Source organism: Hipposideros armiger, unplaced genomic scaffold (assembly GCF_001890085.2).
Source record: "Hipposideros armiger isolate ML-2016 unplaced genomic scaffold, ASM189008v1 scaffold_96, whole genome shotgun sequence".
Classification (NCBI taxonomy): domain Eukaryota; kingdom Metazoa; phylum Chordata; class Mammalia; order Chiroptera; family Hipposideridae; genus Hipposideros; species Hipposideros armiger.
Window position 1 is genome coordinate 1,209,413 of NW_017731446.1, and position 24,268 is coordinate 1,233,680.

The 24,268-nt window shown below is 37.1% G+C and overlaps 1 protein-coding gene across 18 annotated transcripts in view; it reads right to left on the reverse strand.

Annotated features, from left to right (window-relative positions):
- The window catches only part of TMCC1 (transmembrane and coiled-coil domain family 1), a 222,694-nt gene that overhangs the window by 54,731 nt on the left and 143,695 nt on the right, over positions 1–24,268 (reverse strand). The window contains exon 1 of one of the 18 annotated variants that reach the window (XM_019646020.1): positions 10,184–10,299. The exons of 15 other annotated variants lie outside the window; for them this stretch is intronic. In XM_019646020.1, the coding sequence (XP_019501565.1) occupies positions 10,184–10,210 (27 nt within the window). In that variant the 5' untranslated portion in view covers positions 10,211–10,299. Of the gene's footprint in view, positions 1–10,168; positions 10,300–24,268 lie in introns of those variants that run through there. 2 more of the 18 variants (XM_019646019.1, XM_019646017.1) reach the window with 2 other exon arrangements.

A 24,268-nucleotide genomic window follows, 5' to 3' on the forward strand; every position in this document is an offset into this window, starting at 1 on the left:
ACAACTAGACTGAAGAACAAAAGGACAGCAACTTGTCTGTTCCCCTTCCCCGATTCCCCAGCACTGTTCCCATCCCCCCAATTCCCCAATAAAAATCTAAAAAAAAACCAAAAACAAAACAAAACAAAAAACCTAACATAAAATGACTTGTTCCAAAATAGAAGAGGGAAATCCTGTTGTGAGGGTTCAGTATTCCATTTGAGTATACAAACTTGCCACAGTATTTAAATAGGTAAATTAACACAGGGGATTGCTAAACTCTTAATGATTAATTAAAGAACTATAGTCACAGGTCAACAATCGGTGGACCTAGTGAAGCTACACATAAAATAAAGCTACCTAAAAGTGATATAAGTCCAACTCATTATAATTATTTTAAAAAGGGGAGAGGGGAGAGATACACACGGAGGGTCCTACATTCATTCACTTCTTTTCTCCAGGACCAGGCAGACAGTGTAGGCTCACTAAATGTCTATTAAATGAATCAGTTAGAAATAAAAACATAAAATTGGATCACCTCAAATACATGCTTATATTGTTTAAGTCTATAGATAGTTGTAGTTGTTCTGAATTGGAACCTTCCATTTTTTTTTGTATTCAGTGTTTTACAGGGCTACCTCTGATTGCTAGACAGTGTTTATTTATGAATTAATGTTAATCCTCTAAGGATTGAGTTAGTTTCTGAGATTCTACGGCCACATAAGGAGTTACAAAAAAATTTTCACAGAATTCCAAATTACAGTTGCAAAAGACCTTAAAGAAGAGTCTACCCCATGATCCAGTAAAATTTATTAGAAATGTCTGAGGGAAAAAATCATCACAATTAAAATTAGGAGACCAATTTTTCATCTAGCACTAAGAAGCAATAAATACGGAAGACCTCTGTTTACAAGCCATTATTTAGAAAATCACTATGGAACTGTCTCTCGTTTGTTCCTGATTTCAGCAGCCATTCAAGAAATAAACATTTTCCATCTCCCCACAAATACGTTCTGACAAAATTACTTTTATGTCCTTATGACTTGATAAAATTTAATTTGCAAAACATTTTAAAATTGAGATGACCATATGTAGACCACTAAGCTAGGGGGTTGGAAAAGTGCAGTCCTAATTAAAATTTCGAATAACTTGGTGCTTTCTCTTGCACATTGAGGGGAAAAGTTTAATAAGACAAATTTGTCCATGATTAATTGATAACAAATATTCTTTCAGTGTCTCTTTGTAAACAAAATTGAGATGGGGATAGTGTTAGGCATTTCATTTACTCTTTTTAATTACTATAAAATCTGTTTTCTCTCAGGGTGTCATGTTGTAATTACATCGTTTCTGGTATAACATACTAATATTAAGGCAATATTAATAATGCTTCCTTTCTAGAATTTTAATATCAAAAAATGACTAAGACACCCTAATTTTTTTACATGTATTGCAATGTAACAAAAGCTTTATCTGATAAAGGTTAATTAAAATCCCACTTGGCAGACTCCTTTTGATGCAGTTATCTAAATCACTTTGTTAACAGTTAGAGATTTGCTAAAGAACCTCGCAAATTAAACAGCATTTAATTTAGCTCCTGTGTTTGATTTCCCTTTTACTGAAAATGGTGTTAAGAATAGCTGCCCTTCAAAGGAAATAAAAGAAAAAATGAACAAATGGGACTATATCACACTAAAAGGTTTTGCACAGCAAAGGAAATCATCAATAAAATGCAAAGACAACCTACCGAATGGGAAAATATATTCGCCAATGATATATTTGGTAAAGGGATAACATTCAAAATATAATAAAGAACTCTTACAACTTAACACCAAAACACCCCAAACAATCCAATGAAAAAATGGGCAGAGGACCTGAAGAGGCATTTCTCCAAAGAGGGCATGCAGATGGCCAGTAGACATATGAAAAAATGCTCAATGTCACTCATCATCAGAGAAATGCAAATTAAAAACCACAATGAGATATCACCTCACACCTACCAGAATGGCTACCATCAATAAATCAACAAACAACAAGTGTTGGTAAGGTTATGGAGAAAAAGAGAACCCTCACGCACTGTTGGTGGGATTACAAACTGGTACAGCCACTATGGAAAACAGTTTGGAGGTTCCTCAAAAAATTAAAAATAGAGCTGCCATATGATCCAGTTAATTCCTCTTTTGGGTATTCATCTGAAGAAATCCAAAACACTAATTTGAAAAGATATATGCATCCCTCTGTTCAGTGCAGTATTATTTATAATAGCAAGATACGGAAGCAACTTAAATGTCCATCAACCAATAACTGGATAAACAAAATGTGGCATATATACACAAAGGAATATTACTCAACCATTAAAAAGGATGAAATCTTACCATTTGCTACAACATGGATGGGTCTGGAAGGTATTATACTAAGTGAAAATAAGTCAAACAGAGAAAGACAAATACCATATTATTTTACTTATATGTGGAATCTAAAAAACAAAATAAAACAAACAAAACAGAAATAGACTCATAGATACAGAGAATAAACTATGGTTGGCAGAACGGAGGGGAGTTAGGGGACTTGGAGAAAAAGGTGAAGGGATTAAGAAGTACAAATGGTAGTTACAAAATAGTCATGGAGATGTAAGGTACAGCATAGGGAACATAGTCAATTTGTAATAGCTATGTACGGTGCCAGGGGGGTACTAGACTTATTGGGGGAATCACTTTGTAAGTTACATAAATGTCTAATCACTATGCTGTATACCTGAAACTAATATGCTGAATGTCAACTGTAATTGAAAAATAAAAAATAAAAATAAATAAAAAAAGGATAGTTGCCCTTTCCATAAATTACATAAATGTGGTATAGCTGAATCACATATTGTGATGACTCCTGCTTTTCATTTGAGAATACCACTGGATTCTAAATCTATGGTTCAAAATTTTAATTATTCTTTTCAACTGTTTGGCATCTTCAACTCTGATTAAGCATGGCAATGTCTTTAGCCAAGGAATTAATGAAGAGGTTGAACAGGAGAGGAAGTATTTTGCAGCAAACCATCGGAGACCTTATTCCAGGCTGATATTTATCTGAGTTAGTACTCTTTTCACTCATTTATTCACTTACTCAGTTATGAATAATCAGTTATAATTTCCCCCCAAAAATATAATGAAAAACTGTTAAATGCACTGCTGAAATCTAGATACCATATGTCTTTCGAGTGCCTCTCATCACTAGTATAATAATCCTATTAAAAAAGGACGTGAGTTTAGCCTGGGATAACTTAAATTTAGAAAATCTGTTTAATACTTTAGTAATTAGGGCTTCTTTTATAAAGTACTTATTTATATACTCTTAACACAACTGGTCTTTAATGGTAACAATTTAGTGAGACTGAAAATGTGTCTATTTTCCAAAGAATTAACAGTACCTAGAAAATACCTTTTTATACCTGATTTTTTAAAAACTTAACTTAAACATTACAGTTTTACCTGAAGACTCAGTGTTTTTAAAACTTTAGACTATCAAGTAAATGTTAAAAGTACATATATACCATATAGTAATACCCATTTCACCGTACAGTTTTTACTGATTTCAAATTCCAATTTACTAATTGGTAGGCCATAGAGATTAAGCTCATGTAAATTAAGATATGCTACTCTCACTTAAGGCAGGTTTTGTTCCTGCAAAATAATATGTAAATTAAAGATTTACATGTGGAATAATATTGATTATATTTAATAATACCACAATGGACTTAAAAATGGCTACTTAAAGGAATTCTAGAAAGAACGCTTTTGAAAGCAAATAATCACCTGACAAGAAAAAAGTTCTGAGATGTTTCAAATTAAAATTATAACAGCTGGTGAGTGAGAGTAAGAGACAGAACAGTTGGCCTGTTAATAGCTGTGAACCAGCTCTGACAAAAGACTGCTCACATTCCTGTATATCTGTTGGAATTTAGGATTAATTTCCAGGTGTCTATTTCCATGATTACCCAAAAGAGAGAATAGCCAGGCGCCATAGAACCCCACGGGCCTTGGCTTTCTATTTACACATAAACCTTCCAGTCTGCGACCCACAGCTAATCCACAGGAGTTGATACTTCTGCTTTGGGGACTCTGACGCCTGACTGGCCTATCCCCCAGGACTAGCTCCGCTTTACCTCTCCCATCCCCTTTGTCTATAGCTAATGTAAATCCTTTCTGAAAGGCTTACATATTTCTCCCCACTACTTGATTTATAAAAATGCTTGCAAAACTCCAGTACCACGGCTATGTTTCCTACTTAGCCATGCTGCTGGTGGTTTAGACTTCATATCCAAGACCGGTCTTTTTTTTTTCCCCCCTCTAGCAATGGCCTAATAAATCCTTTCTTTTAAAAAGACTTTTAGCCGTGGAAGTTAAAAATCTTTTGTTTAACACACCCTACCCAAAGTTGTTACTTTGTTTAAATCCAGGTTTTCTTACACACTAGCAGTTTCAGTTTAAGTAAGGTAAAATACCTCATTTACTTTTTGTACTTAGTTTGTAATTGACAAATTGTAATTAGTTAAGAAACTGCTTTTTAAATCTAATAAACTGACGAGAAACAGAATATTTGCAAAGTTTGAGAACTGAGTCTCTGTCCATTTCTGAGAACCTTAGGAAAATGTACTTTTTTTTTTTAGAGCAGTTTTAAGCTTCACAGCAAAACAACACAAAGTACAGAGTTCCCATTACTCCCTGCCCTCCCACATGCAGTCTCCGCCACTATCAACATCCCCACCAGGGTGGTGTATTTGTTATAACTGATGAATCAATTGACTCGTTATCATCAAAGTCCATAGGTTATATTAGCGTTTATTCTATGGTTTTGACAAATGTATGATGACATGTATCCGCTATTATAGTATCTATCATACAGAGCTGATTTACTGCCCTAAAAATCCTCTGTGCTCCATCCATCCACTTGGAGGGGATGCAGAGAAGAGCCATAGGCTGCTAAGTGGACTGAGGTGAGGGATGGACTGGAAGATGACCAGAAGAAAAGGGTGGATCAGATTTCCTGATTCTTGAGAGGAGAAACCTGAGACACAATGGTCAACACCTTTAATGAGCCTTTGTGAATGGTGGGTGACAGGATGGATGATCAAATTTAGATTCGAAGGGCAGGATTTTTATCTGTTTAGTTCACTTTTAAATTCCTAGTGACTAGCACAGTAATAGGTGCTCATAAACATATGTTGGATGAATGACAACCTAAAGAGTAAAACATTTAAGTTGAGCGTGATGAACGAGTTCCCTACTTTGAGCCTCTGGAACTGATTGCAAAATCCTATCTCTGGAGGAAATCAAGTCTCTGAAGGTGGACCCAAGTCAACACCCATTTCCTTAGTGCTAGCAGTGGGAGGTGTTCAGAAGTGAGTTAACAGTGTCTTACATATTATCTGGTTTAGTAGAGCAGCAGATGTACAGTTAGCCATGAGAACAGAGGGAGGCAATGCTCAGAAGTGAATAAATAGTGAGGCATGCATAACAGTGATTCCTCAAGCTGCTTGAGTATGAAACCTTCTAAATTAGACTTTCTAAAGGTGACTCTGGGATATGCTTTTTTACTTAAATCTTTGAAACACTTTTTCAATTACAGTTGACATTCAATATTATATTAGTTTCATTCAGGTGGACAGCACAGTGGTTAGACATTTATATAACTTATGAAGTAATTCCGCCCTGGAAAAATGTGCTTTATTTTTAAAACCGATCTATACATGTCTGCCCATGTATATTCATATACATGATATTCACCTGAGCCTCCTAAAATCTAGAGATCTTGAGAGATTATATTGTGAAACAGCCTTATTTTGTAGATGAGAAACAAAAGCTCTGGCATGTTAACTGAATTCCCCAAGTTCCTATCTAGTTGTGGTAGGGCTGTGATGATAAACCAGGTCTCTTGAGCCTGAGTTTCTTGCTAGCATTATTCTCCTTTTTAGAGACAACTCAGGCCCTAGTGGCAAAGCTGGAGCCCTTGCCTCCAAGATGAAAATGTTCACTCTGTTCCGTCGAAACCACAACTACCTGAGAACCAATAAAATTTTTTGCTTACTCTAATCCTGTTTTCATGCCCCAAATGAAGTAATTAATTGAGTAGTTCTTTAGCTCTTGCTCATTGTTTGAGGTATAAACAGCAGCTCCCTGGATGTCCTGCACTTGGCTTTCCTCTCTATTTCTCCTTATCTAGCTCCAAAACTCAGAGGTAATCTGGCATATAATTAATGCAGTGGAGAATAACACTGAGTCAAGTGATGCAAGCAATTTAACACAGCTTGTACCAGGATAAACATAAGATAAACAGGTAAAAATTGGATCGTTTAATAAAATAACATATTTGACAAAATATGTACATTAAAATGTATGATAAATTTAAATGCAATGATGTAGAATGTAAAAGCAGCATAGTTTAGGAAGAAGTATGTAATAAAAGCTCCATCTTCCTCTGCTGTTCTCTTAAATTTTGTGAGCTGGCTGGCAGTTCTGTGCTTCAAAATGAAAATGGAGCTTTTAGAAACTAAAAGAATTACCTGAAAATGCGGAGTTTTGGTAAACTTCCTCTAGATTACCCAGCCCCTATTTCATTTCCACATACTAATCCATGTAGTCTTTACTTCTTAAAGGTTTGTTTTCAAATTAACAGCTTCCTACTGTTGCCCATTCTGTTTCTAATAGCTCTTTTGTGTGTATCATCTTGGAGCATTAGATCTTTCATTCTGAACACCTTATCTCCAGTGACAGCCATAGAGAGAATAAATGAAAAGCCTTTATCTCTAGGAAATCTAAAAAATGCCTGTGAACCCACCTGATAACCATAAAATATGATAATATGGGATCCAGTTCCTCAATAAAGAAGAAGGTTGCACCATCTTTGGGGAGAGGGGGATGTCAAAGATATTTAATGTTGAACTTCAATTGGGCAACAAAATAAATTCTTCTCATTTTTAAAATTACAAACAATGCTATAACACATTTATATAACTCGGTGAACTTCTGTGAATATACTGATAATGTAAACTCCTGGAAGTGTATCAGAAAGTATATATGTTTTACACTTTGACAGAGATTACCAAATTGTCCTCCAGAAATTACAGCAATTTACAGTACTACCAACAGTGCAGGTGAATGACTGTGCCAGCTCTTTGGGGTAGTTTGTTACACAACAAAAGATAACTTAAGACACTCTATTATTTCTTTGACATCCCAATTCCTATCACTCTCCCTTCCCTTATTCTCACTCTAGTTATACCAACCTTTTTTCCTATTCCTTGTACACATCAGAACACCCCTGCTTTGTTCTCACTGTACCCTCTACCAGGAATACTCATTCCTTAGGCAGCTGTATGGCTAATCTACTCACCTGTCAAGCCCTTCCTCAAATGTCTCTTTTTAAATGAGGCTTACACTTACTATCCCACTAAAAATGGCAGTCTACCCCCAGCACTTCCAATCTCCCTTACCCAGCTTTGTTATTTTTATAGCCCATCCTTCCCTAACGTATTCTACAGTTTAATTAAGCTTATATTTATTGTCATCTTCCCCAACTAGAATGTTAGCTGCATAAGGGCAGAGAATTTGTCTGCATGGTTCACTGTTATATCCCAAGCCCATCTCAAACTCACAACCCTGATGCATAGACTCAATAACTGTTCAATGAACAAATGATTTGTTTACACCACTCTCTCTGCTCCAGACAGGATACACTGGAGCTGTCATTTAATCATTTCTGGTATGAATAAAATAATCTATGACAAAGGTTTTTAAGCTTTAAGTCAGAGCTCTTGACCTTTTTTCCCTCCAGCAGTCTTAAGGGATGTAATGCATTCACAGGAGTTCACTAATTTCAAAGAGACGAGAGTATTTTGAGCACTGGGCGTAGGGAAACACAACTTGACACAATCTTCTGGTGCAGTGTTACATACTTCTCATCAAATCACTATTCTAGCTATTTCTTTTTAATGGAATTCAATTAAAAAGAAATCCTACAATTACAAAAAAATGTGGGCAGACTTTTGTATTGTTCCCTTGGAATGTGACCTTTATGTGGCACTCTGAGCCCTACGGAATAATGAAATTTAGGTCAAGGAACAATATGAAGGTTTAGATATGAGGGGAGTTTTACTTTTTCTTTCAAAAGTTCACTGCTTAATACAGTGACAGCCCAATGTAAATAACACTTGTTTAAAAGATACAGCATCTATATATGACCAAGTGACTACATATGTATATTCTAAATTCCCCCTGTAAATTCTGGGCATTTGTACAGAAAATGCAGGCAATGTCAACACTGCCAAGGAATTGTCTGGAATGTCCACATTACATTTATGTCTTTAACATAAACATACAGATGTGTAGTGTTGCAGGGTTATTAAGAAAGGAAAAAGGGAATTATCAATCTTTAGAACTGGTCAACATCCATGGTATTATAATCTTACATAGTTAAAATATAGATATATTCAATATTTATAGAATGGGTTCTATAATGTCCCACTTTTCTAAAACTCTCCACTCATTTCTTAGAATCAGATACATTTGCCTCTCTTGAGTTTTCCTTTAAAATGTTCATTCTATAGTTTAGAATGAACTCTTCACAAAGCATAGCAGTTTGATATACCCATATAGTCATATTAAAAATTCCAGATGCTGGAGCAAGTACCTCATTTCTGAACATTTTAATCTTTGTTTCACTATGAGTATTTTAGTTCATCCAAGCTGATGAACAGTATGAGTGAGAGAGAGAGGTGAGTAGGTAAGGAAGGAAACAGTTTAATGTAAAATCATTTACTCTGGTACTAAGTATATACTATATATTTTTTAGCAAACTTTCGCTTCTCATGAATTAATGCAATCAATGGAGAAAATAAAATCAACTCAAGAATATTTAAAGAATGTTCTACATTTCCCTCCTTCCTCTGGACTGTCAATAATGGAGAAAAAGGAGTTAAGTTCTGTTTTAACTACCAGTCTCTACCCTCTATCCTTTTAGGGCTCTCTCAAGAATTCTTTCCTTCTGACCACCCCATTCAACCTGGGCTAGCATTTTTAATAAAACATAGATAAGCAAACTGACCTTTTATAACCTTAGAATAAGCAGAGATGTGCCAGGGTTTTAAAATCCAAGATACAGAACAAACAACAGAAAAAAAGGGTACAGATCAGAGGCACAAATCTGTTGACAAAGTGGGCATTTAAATTATCAACCATAAGGCATAAGAGAGTAATTTAATAGCAAACTTCAGAGTGAAAAATCTGCTCAGATCTTAAATCCAATGGCTCAAGAGCAAACTATTAATAATGTACATAAACTTTAGAATCAGGTAAGACTATAAAGAATCTGCTTTGCTTTAGCATTTATTTCTTAGAAAATATCTATGTATCATTTATAAAACCAACTCAAAAAGCATGGTAAAAATCAAGCTTTAGGCCATTTGCTACTTAAGAATATGGATGAACTGTGAAAATGGTGGTTGTGTTGCATAAAGCTGGATCATCTTCCTATCCAGTTGTATCTCAGGGACCTGTTCTGCTGATCTGGAGACACGAACTTAGCACCGAGATATGTGCATACTGTGTTACAATTCAGAAAACTGACAAGTCTTTGGGAAAAACACACTGAAAACAAGTAGCTGAGTGGTAAGAACCTTTTTTTAATGTGAGAAATATTTCAAATGGCTCTAATCCAAATTCTTATTTGTTATGCATGCCTGGCATCTTTGGATTTAACCCCAGCTTTTCCCAAGCTGCCAAGGCAAACCAAACTCTTTTGTTCATTGAAGGAAACACTTCTTTTCTGATAACTATTTAGCCTAAGAGAGTGAGGATGATATTGATTCTGTACTGAAGCAGCCCACCATACAGGAGAGTCAGGACACTCCAGTGTGATCTGAGCATGCCCACACAGCCAAAGAACTCTCTGCATTCTGCCCAAATAGCTATGGGTAAAATGAACAACTAAGGAAACACGTAACATGCTTCTCGATTATTGCAACCTCACATGAGTCAGTTCAAAAATAGCAAATGCCTGTGGCTGAAATCTATTGCTGAAAAATGCTAAATTTCAACAGCTCAAAGCATTTCCTGTGTCTGTCTATTCAACCAGCCCCCACTTAAAGCTGTAGAATTACAGAATTAAGGAAGAGATTTTTTATAAAAAAAAGACAGATACACACACATACACAACATACGGTTTCTGAGGAGAGTGAGGGTTCCATGCTTGTGAGGGAGAAGGTGGAGGAATATGCCGAATAACCCTCGCGTTTCTCCCAGATTTGAACATGCTGTACTGTGGCATGAGGTCAGCAGAGACTGACTCCAGCCCTGTGAGGCTGAATTCTACCCTGACAAAGCAGTATCACTGTAATATGAAACAGGAGGATCCAGGGCATGTTGGCCGCTGTACAGAGTGGCTGTTCTAGAAAGTAATGGCAATTCCAAAACAAGAGATCTCTGCTGTCACATGAGATAATCTTCAGCCCAGTTAAGCAATACGCACCAAAAATACTTTGAATCCCAAACATAGGCAGCTCAAAATATTAAAAGGTAGGGAAGAACTTTTCTCCTTGAACTTATTTTGTGTCTGGAGGAAATAAAAAAGTTGAAGAACTATTGGTTATTTGATTTTTATCACAAATAATATACTGACTCTAATGTGAAACAAGACACAGTGTGCTGGGTACTGTGACCTACCTAAGGAACCCCAAACTTTCTCTGCAACTTTACAAAGGAGCATGGAGAATATTCTGAAAAAATATTTTTGATAACAGATATATGCCAGAACCGAAGATGTGGTAAACAACCTCATTTCTCACATTTACCCAAAAGCGAAAGTTTGCTACAAACCTAACACACATTACTGTTTCTTTTCAGGTCACCAAGAATGTATACGAGTATACTGTTAGAAATTCTTCCCCAAAATAAGGGAAACATTAAAAAAGGTCTTAAATAGGAAAAGGAGTCAGAGCACAGAATTTCTGTCAAGAGAAAACATAGGGCAATATAGATAATCCTTCACATCTGTGGTATCCCTTACATTATGGAAGTTCTACTCTAGACCCAAAATGACCCAATTTTTTTAACAAATAAATTTAGCCAGGGGGCCGGCCAAGTGGCGCATTGGTTAAGAACTGGCTTGGGATGCCAGAGGGCCCCGGTTCAGATCCCACATAAGAGGGCCAGTGACACTGCCCTCTACAGCTAAGATGCTGAACAGCTCGACCTGGAGCTGGGCTGCCGTGTGTCACCAGCGACGGCGTAGGCTGCAGTCCCCTGCTGCAGTGGGCTGCCATAAGCTACCATGTGTAGCCGGCAGCCAGCGTGAGTGGCTGTCCAGAGGCTGGACACTGATCTGCCTTGCCTAGGAAGAGCGCAATGATGGTGCCAACTTGGGCCAGTGAAGCAACATCCTCCACAACTAGACTGAAGAACAAAACAACAGCAACTTGTCTGTTCTCCTTCCCCAATTCCCCAATCTCTGTTCCCCTCCCCCAATTCCCCAATAAAATCTTAAAAAAAAAAAAAATAGCCAGGAAACAGCAGTAAATACAGGACATGGAGATGAAACAAAAATTGCATGACAGCACCAACAGGAAGGTCAATTTGTTAGAAGTTCTTCACTAGTTTAATATTAGCACAGGCTGAATGAAGTTAAAATTTTAAATAAATTGAAATTTTATCCTATGTCATACTATCACTTAAAAAAAAAGTCTGTCAAGCTCACTGCTACTTACACGAAAAAGTTCAAATACTCAGCTATGTTACACAAAGAACATGATGATCAGGTCCCTGGCCACTGTTCTCATTCCATCTCTCCAGTTATTGAAGTCATTACTGCCATTTTATATGCAGAGAAATGGAATAATAGAGAGGTTAGTTACTTGCCCAGAGTTACATGGTTAAGTGGCAGGGCTGGGATTTAAAGCCACATTATACAGCTCTGACTCCATGCTCTCACCTACTATGTAGTAATGTTTACGGTAAGAGCTCTATATTTAAGGAATCAGTGGAGACAGAACATGAGCACCTACAGTGATGTTCAGAGGAAGCGAGGCAAGTGTTATCACTCACTATGTGTTAGAGAAAAGCTTCAAAGTTAGAGGCAGAACTTGAGCTGAGCTATTCATTTAAATATTTGAGGCACTGTTCTGGGCTCTGGAGAAACATCAAAGAACAAACTGATTACACCTATATTCTAGCTGGGGAAAGACAGCTAATAAACAAATGTAATAAATACATAATATATTCATTGGTCATAAAATGCTATGAAGAAAAATAAACCAGAATAAAGAGGATACAGGATAATGAGAACTCGCTGATAAAATAATATCTGACCAGAGATCTAAATAAAACCATGTGGATATCTAGGGAAGGGTGTTCCAGGGAGAGATATGAAGTTCAAGGGTCCTGAGATAATACATGTTATGTATCTCACATATTGAGGAAGCAAAAAAAGGTCTGTTAATACATAATGTAAGTGGAGTGGGGAGGGGTAAGGAAGAAACAAAGGAAATAAAAGAAAGGCTGTTATTTTATTACAAGATACACTAGTTTTGGGGCTGCTAGTTTGTGCAGGTGGTTCGAGTGCAGGCTCATAACATCAAGGTTGCCGGTTCGATTCCCACATGGGCCAGTAAGCTGCACCCTCTACAACTAGATTGAAAACGACCTGACTTGGAACTGATGGTTCCTGGAAAAACATACTGTTCCCCAATAAAGTTTAAAAACAGATAAACACTAGCTTTAATTTTATAAACATTAGTTCACTAATATCAGATTTAAAAAGGAAATGTATATAATTTTACTATTTACAGATTTCCAAGTTTTTTGGGATCTGCATTTGTGCCCACACACTTGATAGATACCTTACAATTTCTAATACAATTTTCCAATTCTTTAAGAAACTTAAATAAAGATATAATCCAGAATCTTATTTAAGTCTAGGAAACAAAAATATCACCAAATAGAAAAAAGAACAGTAGTTTCAAAACAGGCAGTTTTTAAATACTGGACATGCAATCTCCCATATTTAATAAGTTTTGCTTTGGGTCATTTCATCAGGATCTCTGAAAGAATAATTTACTTTGTTTCTTTTTTTTTTTTTAAGATTTTTATTGGGGAATTGGGGGATGGGGAAATAATTTACTTTGAACACAAATTTTTATGTTGCTATCTAGACTATCAAAAGAAATTTTGACTCCTGTTTTAAAATATACAGGGAACAGTGCCCAGAGAAGTCATTACTATCAACCAAAAAGGAATAATTAATTGTATTATGTTTTTGAGTTCTGAGCTTCTTATAACCAGTGTTTGGAACTCTGCGTCTGGTAGATTGCTTGTCTCCGTTTTGTTTAGTTCTTTTTCTAGAGCTTTGTTCTGTTGATTTATTTGCCCATTTTGGCTGCCTCCCTTGTGTTTTGTTTTTATACATTAGGTAGAGCTGCTTTGCCTCCCAGTCTTAGCAGAGTGACCTTATGTAGTAAGTGTCCTGTGGAACCCGGTGGCACAGTCTCCCTGGTCATCAGAGCCGGGTGCTCCAGGTGTATCCTTTGTGATAGTTGTGTGTGCCCTCTTGTTGTAGTTGAGCCTTGGTTGCTGTTTGCATGTCAAGGGGATGGACTGATCCTCAGGCTGATTGGTTGTGAGAATTGACATGACTACAGTGGAAGAACTGTGGTGTAGGGGCTGACCCTATAGAGCAGGATTTGCTTTAGAAGGGCTCTGGTGCCTGCCCAGGCTGCCCTTTGGGTGTGTTGTCCTTGGAGGTGGCCAGGTGATGCTGCGGCTTTGTCCAAAGCTGGCCACCGGGAGTGCCAGCCCCAGGGCATCTTGGGAGGGGACCCGCTGTAGGCCAAGTTCAGCTGCAGCCTTGTGCCCTGCCCAGGGCCACCTGGCATGAACCACAAAACAATCTGCAGATGGCCGCCACCCACACTGGGCTTGCAGGTGTCTTGAAAGGCCAAGCCATGAACCAAGGCTGGCTTCCGCTAGTACCAGGCTTACAGATGCCCAGCCAGAGGTATGGGACACACTGAAGCCAGATGTTGCTTGTTAGGGTTTTGTGAACCTTTGAGAGACTTAGGACAGTCCCCAGCATGAGCCAAGACAGGCTGTTTATACTGAAAAGCCACTGGAAGCAGGTTGGGTGTGCCTGAAGGTTAGGTGGGGTGAGGTCTCAGGGAATCAGGATGAACAAAAAGGTGTTAGGTTGATGGAGACAGATATATCTGCCTGTCGAGAGGGGGGAGGGCTCAACAATAAAAACAATGGCTTCCGCCAGCTCCTCTGGCTGGGGGTAAGTTTGCCCCTCCAGCCCTTGCCCTGATACCAGACAATTCAATTCCTCCTCCTATGTCTCAGGCACCTTTTGAACTGCTGTCTCAGAGCTGGAGCTCAGAGGAAACGAGTCCATCATGAGTAAGTCTGTGCGTGGGCCCTTTAAGAGGATTGCCTGGGACTGTAGCCACCCTCGTCTCACTTTGCCACAATCCCTGCTGGTTTTCACAGCCAGAAGTTATGGAGGCTTCTCTTCCTGGCACAGGAACCCTGGGCTTGGGTGCCTGGTATTAGGCTGGAACCCCCTTGCACCTCCAAGGGGACTTCCAAAGTTGAAATATCCTTTCCAATTTTTAACGGTCATACATGGTGTGGTACCAGCCCATTCTGCATCTCTGCCCCTTCTACTGGTCTCGAGGTGGCTTCTATGTGTCCTTAGTTGTAGGGCTTTGGTTCAGCTAAAATTCAGGTGATTCTCAATGATGGTTGTTCTGTAGTTTAGTTGTAATTTTGATGTGGTCGTGAGAGGAGGTTTAGCACAGTGTTTACCTACTCTGTCATCCTGACTGGACCTTGAAAGATTTTTTTCTTATGATGAGAACTTTTAAGATCTATTCACTTAGCAACTTTCATATGGGCACTGTTTTGGAGCCCCATTCCTTGATTGAGGCTCAATAAGTGGTAGAAAGAATTATGGGGAAACCGATCAGGTATACGAAGGATGGTCTCAAATCTTTATAAAGACATGGGTCTATAATCATTGACATATAGAAAAATAATACATTTTCAACATGTTTAAAATAATTACATTTACGTCTTTTTAAATAATAAGCAATCTTTTTCAATTACTCCCTCTTAGATACTGGTGTCTCTTAATGTTTTTTGTTGAGGTAATATAATCCTGCAGGAAAGTTGTAAGAAAAATAAAACAAAAATCACTAATCATCTGTGATACACCACAGTAATTTGGAGGTCCCTAATGAACCAACATTCCTCATGTTCAGGTCCTGTGCAGTCCCTCGTCCCAGACTGATCTTATCCTTGGTCATGTGACTAGCTATAGCAAATGGGGCTTTAGCAAGTATGATACAGAGACTTCATAAGTGCTTGGAAACTGAGGATTGTTCTTTTTTGAACACTCCTTGGAATCCAGTTGCCATGCTGGAAAAAGTCCAATTGGCTAAGTACTAAGAGAGAGAGAATAAGGGTCCCCAGCCAAGAGCGACAGACGAACTCTGAGTCAAGGGCTAACACAAACTGCTAGCCCATGTGAGTGAGGCCATTTGGGCCTTCATGACATCCCAACATTCCAGCCAACACAATGTAAAGCAGAAGAGCCACCTGGTCAGTCCACAGAATCATGACAAATAATAAGTTGTCACTTTATGCCACTAAGTTAAAAAAATGTTTTAAATTAACACAAAAATGATTTCTTAGAAATGTGTACAGGTCTATGAATTTTAAAACATGCAGAGATTCATACAACCACCAGCATAATCAGGATACAGAGCAGTTCCATCACTCTAAATGAATCCCTTGCTGTAGCTAACTCCACTGCTAATCCAGAATCCATTCTTTTCACCAGTTTTGTCATTTTGAGAATGTGATGTAAATAGAATCATACAGTATATAACTTTATGAGATTTTTTTTTCTCAGCACAATGCCTCCTCTGAGATGCATCCAGGATATTGTATGTATCAATGGTTCACTTCTTTTTATTGCTGGGCAGTAATTCACTGTATGGATGTACCAGTTAGTTTATTCATTCATTGGTTAAAAGACATTTGAATGGCTTCCATTTGGGGGCAATTATGAATAAATAGAGTTGCTCTAAACATTAGTGTAAAGGGCTTTCTGGAAATGTAAGCTTTCATTTCTATAAGTTAAAAACCTGGGATGGATTTGTTGGGTCACATGGTCAGTGTATGTTTACCTTAAAAACAAAATCACTAAACTGTTTTCCAGAGTAGTTGTACCATTCTCCCTTTCCTATAAGTAAACTTGAGAGCTCCAGTTATTCTCTGTATTCTTGTCAGCATTTGGAATTGTCAGTTTTTATTTTAGCCATTTGATTAGTATATCTCATCATAGTTTTAATTTGCATTTCTCTAATGGCTTATAATGTTGAACAACTTTTCATGTATTTATTTGCCATTGTACATCCTCTTTTAGAAAACTGGACCATTTTTTAATTGGGTTGTTTTTTTACTGGTCAGTTTTGACAGTTTTTAAAATATATATTCTAAATATACACCTTTGTAAGATATGTGATTTGCAAATGTTTCTCCTGGGCTATAGCATGCCTTTTCATTCTCTTGACAGTGTCTATCATTGATTAAAATTTTTTATTTTTGATGAATTCCTGTTTATCATATATTTTTTTAATGAATCACACTTACGGTGTCATACCTAAGAACTTTTTACCTAATCCAAGGTCAAAGATTAATCCAAGGTCAAAGATTTTCTATGTGCTCTTCTAAAATTTGTATGTTTTACATATAGATTTATCTACTTTGTGTTAATTTTTGTATAAGGTGTGAGGTGTAGATAGAGGTTCATGTTTTTGCATGTGGATGTTGAATATTTTCAACACCTTTTTGGGAAAACACTATCTTTCATCCCTTGAATTGTCTGCATTTTTATCAAAAATGAATTGGAAATCTTTATGCAGTTCTATTTCTAGACTTTGTATTCTGTTCCATTAATCCATGTATCTATAATTTTGCCAATATGATACCATCTTGATTACTTGTAGCTTTACAATAAGTCTTAAAACTGGGTAGAATAATTCACTCCACTTTATTCTTCTTTTCTAAGATTGGTTTGGCTATTCTAGTTCCTTTGCTTTTCCATATAAATTTGAGAATAAGCTTGTCTATAATTACAAAATATCTTGCTGAGATTTTTTTATTGGAATTTTATTAAACCTATGGGTCAACTCTAGAGAAATGACATCTTTACTATACTGAGTCTTCCAGTCCCTGAATATGATATACCTCTGTATTTACATCTTCTTTAATTTCTTTCGTCAGTGTTTTAGCATTTCAACACAGAGATCCTGTATATGGTTTTTAGATTACACTTAAGTATCTCTCTCATGCTGCTTTTATAAATAGTAACCCCTCCCCCTTCCCCACCCCCTGGCAACTATTCAGTGCAAGTATATAAAAGCTCAATTGGTTGGTGTTGGTTGACATTGGGTCTTTCAACATTGCTAAACTCACTTATTAGTTCTAGGAATTTTTTGTGGATTCCTTGGGATTGCCTATGTAGACAGTTATGTAGCTGTGAATAGGGGCAGTTTTATTTCTTCCTTTCTCATCTATATATCTTTTCTTTCTTTTTCTTGCCCAATTGTACTGGCTGGGGCTTAAGTACAATGTTAAAGAGGAGTGAACTGAGATGACATTATTTCCTTCTTCCCAATCTTAAAATGAAGAAATTCAAGCTTATACCATTAATTATGAAGTTAGCTGCAGTTAAATTTATTTCAGGTTAATTTTATGACCCATGATATGGCTTATCTTGATGAATGTTTCATTGGACCTAAAAAAAATATGAATTCTGTATTGTTTGAAGTGTTCTATACATGACAAAAGATCCTGTTGATGGAAAGTGCTACTTAGTTCTTCGATATCCTCACTGATTTTCTGCCTACTAGGTTCTATAGATCACAAAAAACAGTGCTGAAGTCTCCAAGTATAACTCTGGATTTACTTCTCTTTTCAGTTCTGTCCATTTTTCTTCCAGTATCCTGAAGCTCTGTTGTTAAGAGAGCATTTATCATATTTTAACAATTTTAGGACTGCTATGTTTTCTTAGTGAACTGATTTTTTTTATCCTTATGCATTATCTTTATTCCTGGTAATTTTCTTTAAAGTCTATTTTGTCTGATTATTAATACGTAGCCACTCTAGACTTCTTTGGGGGCCAGCCGAGTGGTGCGTTGGTTAGGAGTTGGCTCGGGATACCAGCTCTGAGCAGCAGGGCCCTGGTTCGGATCCCACATGAGGGCCAGTGACGCTGTGCCCTCTACAGCTAAGATGGTGAACAACAGCTTGACCTGGAACTGGGCTGCCGTGAGTCACCGGTGACGGCGTAGGCTGCAGTAGGGCTGGCCGGCAGCAGGCGTGAGCTTTCATGAGCTGCAGTGAGCAGCCATGAGTGGCCGTCCAATGGTCAGCGAGCGACTGCCTCACCTGGGAGGAGCGCAATAACAACACCAACATGGGCCAGTGAAGCGATGTCCTCCACAACTAGACTTCTTTTGATTTATGTTTTCATGGTATTTTTTTCCATCCTTTTTCTTGTAATTAACTTACATCATTTATATTTGAAATTAATCTTTTTAATAAACAGGAGATAATCAGATTGTGCTTTAAAAATCCATTCTGATAATCTGTCATTTAATTGGCATGTTTACATCATTTACATTTAACATAAAGTACTGATATGTTTGGATTCAACACTCCTGTTTCATTTGTTTTTTCTCTGTTTTTCATTTCATTCTTTTCTCCTTTGCTGCCTTCTTTTGGGTTATTTGAACATTTTAAAAATATTTCATTTAAATTTATCTCTTGTGGCCGGCCAAGTGGCGCGATGGTTACGAACTGGCTTGGGACACCAGAGGGCCCTGGTTCGGATCCCACAGATAAGGGCCGGTGGCACTGCCCTCTGCAGCTAGGATGCTGGGCGGAGGCTCGGCCTGGAGCTGGGCTGCTGTGAGTCGCCGGCGATGGCGTAGGCTGCAGCCCGTGGCAGTGGGTTGCCATGGGCTACCGTATGTAGCCAGCAGCCAGCGTGAGCGGCCAGCAGCCGCAGTGAGTGGCCGTCCAGAAGCCGGTGACTGATCTGTCTTACCCGGGGAAGAGCACAATGATGGTGCCAGTTTGGGCCAGTGAAGCAACGTCCTCCACAACTAGACTGAAGAACAAAACGAGGGCAACTTGTCTGTTCCCCTTCCCCCAATTCCCCAGCACTGTTCCCATCCCCCCAATTCCCCAATAAAAATGTTAAAAAATAAATAAATAAATAAATAAATAAACAAATAATTTATCTATTGTGCTTTTGACTATTTTTTTTGGAAAGTTTTTAAGTGGTTGCTCTATGGATCACAATATATGGATCACAATAGTCACAGACTACTCAGAATCAACATTTTACCACTTCAAGTGGAAGGTACAAACCTTATCATCAGGGTTCTTTAACCCTCCCTTCCTGTATATTATATATCTATATACATACATGTCCTATCATACAATGTGATAATTTTTTGCTTTCAACTGTCATTTGAAGAATTCAAGACAATTATAAATATTTACTCAGCTATTAACCATTTCTGTTGCTCTCCCTTCATTCCTGATGCTCCAAGTTTCCTTCTGTCCTAAGAACTCCCTTTAAGAATTTACAGCAGTGTCTACTGGCCACAAATTATTTTAGTTTTCCTTCATCTGAGAATGTCTTTACTTTACCCTTATCCATGAAGAATATTTTTCTGGATATAGAACCTAAGTTGTTATCCTGCCTTCCCTCACCTGCTGTCCCCTGGCACTTTAAAAATGTAATTCCACTTCCTTCTGTCCTCCAAGATTTCTGGGGGAAATTTGCAATCATTCTTTTCAGTGGATTCTTTTTCTGTTACTGTATTTTACAGATCTAAAATTCCCATTGGTTATCTCTTATTTCTTTGTGGAGAATTTCTATCTTTCTCTTCATTTCAAGAGTGTTTGCCTTTACTTTATGGAACATTTTTATAATAGCTGCTTTAGATTCTTTGTCATAGAATACTTAAGTCTGTGTATTCTTGGCACTGACATCTTTTGTCTGATTTTTTTTTCCATGTGCTTGATTTTCCATTTTTCCCAAATGACAAGTAATTTTTTATTGTATCTTAGACATTTTAAACATTATTATGAGGTTGTAGGTCATCTTAAAATTCTATGAAGAATTTTTCTTTTAGCAGGCAATCAATCCAGTTTTTTTCAGGCCATAATTTCTGAATCAGCCTTCTGTGGATTGTGGTTCCTGAAATTCAGTTAAGTTTTCAAAGTCTGTGCAGTGGTTTTGGATCTGTCCCACATGTGCACCATTCTGTTTCCAGTCGGTATGTGGGCAGTGATCTAACCTATACTTCATTTTTCAAAGAGTAGGTATGGTGTTTGCGGTCGACTTTCTGCATGCATGTCACATGGGTAAGTTCAGGAGTTCATAATAAAATTTAAAGAGTTTATTTCCCATGCTCCTCCCTCTCACAATCTCCCTGGAATTTTCTAGCTCTCTAGAGTTCTCATTTCCTGTCATCTAGCCAGAAAGCTGGGGCTTTTTACTTCATTGCCAAGCAGATGAAGGAGACAGAAAAAACAGCAATCGGGGTTCATTCTACCTTTTTGGGACCAAAACTCCATTGATTAGAGGTTGTGGGGCAATAGAAACTTTCAAGCACTGTTGATGGGAATTTAAATTTTTGCAATCACTCTGGAAGCAATCCGGCAATGTCTAGTTAAACTGAATATACTGTTCAATCCAGTAATTCCATTCCAAGGTATATACACTAGAGAAACTCATACGTCTGCAGAAGGAGATATGTTCAAGAATATTCATTGAAGCACTGTTTACGAAACAATAAAATATTGGAAACATCATCTATATCCATTAACAAGAGAATCTATCTAAATTGTGATATATTCATATGATAGAATATTATAATTAAAATAAATCACAATTATATGCATCAATGTGAATAATATTCAAAAGCTACATATTGAGTGAAAAAAGGAAGTTATAAAAATTACACTCAGAGAATCATTTACATAACATTTAAAACCATGTAAAACAACACTATATATTATTTATGGATACATGCATATGCAATACAAGTACATAAGCATATATGTTCATGAAAAACACTAAATTCAGAATAGTAGTTATCTCTAAAGAAGAAGGAATGGATTGACGAGTGGTACACAAAAACAAACTCTATCTGAAGCAAATACATCAAAATAATAAGTTCGAAAAAGCCTGGTAATGGTACTTGGGTGTTTTTCTTCATTTTTCTGTTTGTTTAAAATATTTTATAACACAAAAAACAAAAAGGAAAAATTATGAGAACATAAATATCAGTTGCACTGTGACCACTCAAATGTTAAAAATGTAAGAACAGTGGTCTGATGATGTATCAGCTAAATATATACATACACAACAAAAAAACTGTTTAAGGAGAACTAGGGGTTGTGAAAGCTCAAGTACATTTCGAAAGTATGCACATGAGAGAGTGAATGTGAGTGTGTGTGTGAGAAAGCTGAGGAGCAGGCTAGCTTCTGTTATATCCTAAGTAAGGATCTCATGAGTAAGGAGAGCTGTAGCTGTCTGTGAGCCCTCTGCTTCGCCCAACACCATCTGCTACAATATAGTACAGCAGGTTATTTGGCACATTTTGTAGTCTGGCAGTGATTCTACTCAACACTGGGAACTGTTTACCATGTGGAGGTGCTCTTGGAATCTCTGGGATGGATAAGACTAGGCTCAGCAGTCTTGCTCTAGTCTGTAGACCTCAAGTGGAGCAGAAACAGGAGTTTAACTCATTCTATACCTTCTTCTTCTAGCTCTAATATGACCTGGTGGGAAGAGAGTAGGGACTCTATCTTTCTAACCTTATAAATGACCCAGAAGTCTGCAGGTCACCTGGATTGAGGCTGTGGATCTCTTATAAGGAAGTGTGAGCAGGTAACATGCTCCAGGATCACCAAATTCACTTTGTACTTACTAACACGAATGCCAAACTATCAATTCAACTGACTCTTCCGCATCTGTAACTGGCAGGACATGTCTGTATCGCTTAGGTAGCCTACAAGAATGCTATGCTTTAGAGTCATTCAGGGTAGAAAAGACTGCAGCAGTAATTTTAGCATGCAGTTGCCTCATACTTTAGTTATCCTCTTATGCTAGTAGTATAATGTTACGCAAAAACAAGTCTATGCAGTTGAATCATTGTGCAGAAACTTCTCGTTTAAAAAACAAAGGTTGGACTAAGTACTGATAACCATTCTTTTCAAGTATGAGCACCTTTTCTCTTTTTCTTACTTTCAAATATAAAAAATTTCAAATATACAGAAAAAGCAGGAAGAATGTTATAATGAACACCCATATAGCCACCATCTAGATTCATACTATAGATTCAACAACTGCTAGCCTTCTACTGTATTTGATTCATCTTTACACACACACACACACACACACACACACACACACACCCCTTAAATCACTTAAAGTAAATTACACATGATACGCCATACCAAAATATTCAGCACCTATCTTCTAAATTTGAGACCATTCTCCTAAATAACTACAATACCATCACCATGCCTACTAAATTTACTTTACTTTCCTAATACCATCTAATAACCAGTAATATTAAAAGATTAAAAAATGTATAAACTTCCAAATGATAGGGAATATAATTTTAATAAACACTTAAAAAAATACATATGGGACATATGGACTACTCACAACAGTTCCACTGTCAGTCATCCAGGGTCTAAGCCCATAGGCTTGAAACCATGGGTCTATGATTCATTTTATCTTAGGCCAAGAAAAAAATATATAAACTTCAGAACTGTACTTCTTTCTCCAAAAGAAAGTTTTTATTTTCACATTTGGTTCCTCAGTTCTTATACTATACATTTCAAAAGGCACACCGCTGCTCAGGGGCTATATTCATTAGGAATACTGAGGCCTGGAATGGATCTATTATTACACAATTCTGTTGTAATACCACTTACTAATTAATAATCTACCTAACTTCCAAAAAAGAACTTGTAAACTTTACATATTCTTTATAAATTCAATGAAAATTGTAATTAAAGAACAAAAGATATATTGGGGCCAGAAAGACAGATAGTTGAGTTAGAACCATAAACTAAGGTTAGTTACTACAATTGAACACTTTTGAATTTTCTGGAACCAAAGCAAAAATGGAAATGCTTTGTATTTTTTCATTAGCTGTTTAAAAAGTGCTTAAGAATTTATCAGCACACTTAATTGGAGAAGAAACTTGCATGTGGACTTTTATATAGCAAAAATTGACTAACAGTTAAAATTTTTAACGATTTCTACAAAATATGTAAAAACATTCTTCATGGATGGTTCTTATATCCCTCTATAACAAAAATCAAGGGCTTATTATAAAATCAGTTCAGTGAGTGAAGTTTCTACAAGAGCTAAGTGAACACAGTTCAGGCCTGAAGCTTTCTGATAATCTGCCTTGATAGTTGGAAGAAAGCTGGGATAGTCTACAGGACAGACGGGTAGCATTTTCTTCAGTATACTGTTGCAAATATATCAAGGATCTAATTTGGGATTTTGACAGAAGTTGGTCAGCACACAGTACTGAGTCATTGGTTTGCAATCAACTTATAATCTCTGTGTAGTAAGAGACTAAGAATTTTCCCCCTGCCATTTCAGTTTCCCTTCACACCAAACAGGTTCAATGTCCTGTGTTCACAAGGGGTAAGAAGTCTGGCTTCACCTTGTTATATGAAAGGAAGAAAGATGCTGGAAATCTAGGCAGTCTAATTTCAGATTCCCTGCTCTTCAACACTACATAGAAGAGGGGTGAACTAGATTTAAAAATCATACATTTGGTTCCCTCTTTTCCTACTACCCATCATTTATTAAATACGTATGTACACACGTGCACACAAAATTAGCTCACAGAATTACCTTTCTCTCAAATAATGTTTCTCAACTCAACTGTCCTTTCTTCTGAATCCCAGTTCTGTCATTTCTGAGAAGCAGAACAACATAAACAAAAACAGCTCAGGCCTTTGTGATCTGAGACTCTTACTTCATCTTCAAGTGCTTCAGACTGCCTCGCATAAAGTTAATATGTATTAGTTACCTTTCCTATACATATTTCCATCACAGACCTATTCTCATAGACACCAATCATCATAGACTTCTATGCCGAAATTGAAAGTTTGCAAATCAGAATTAGAGTTCAAAG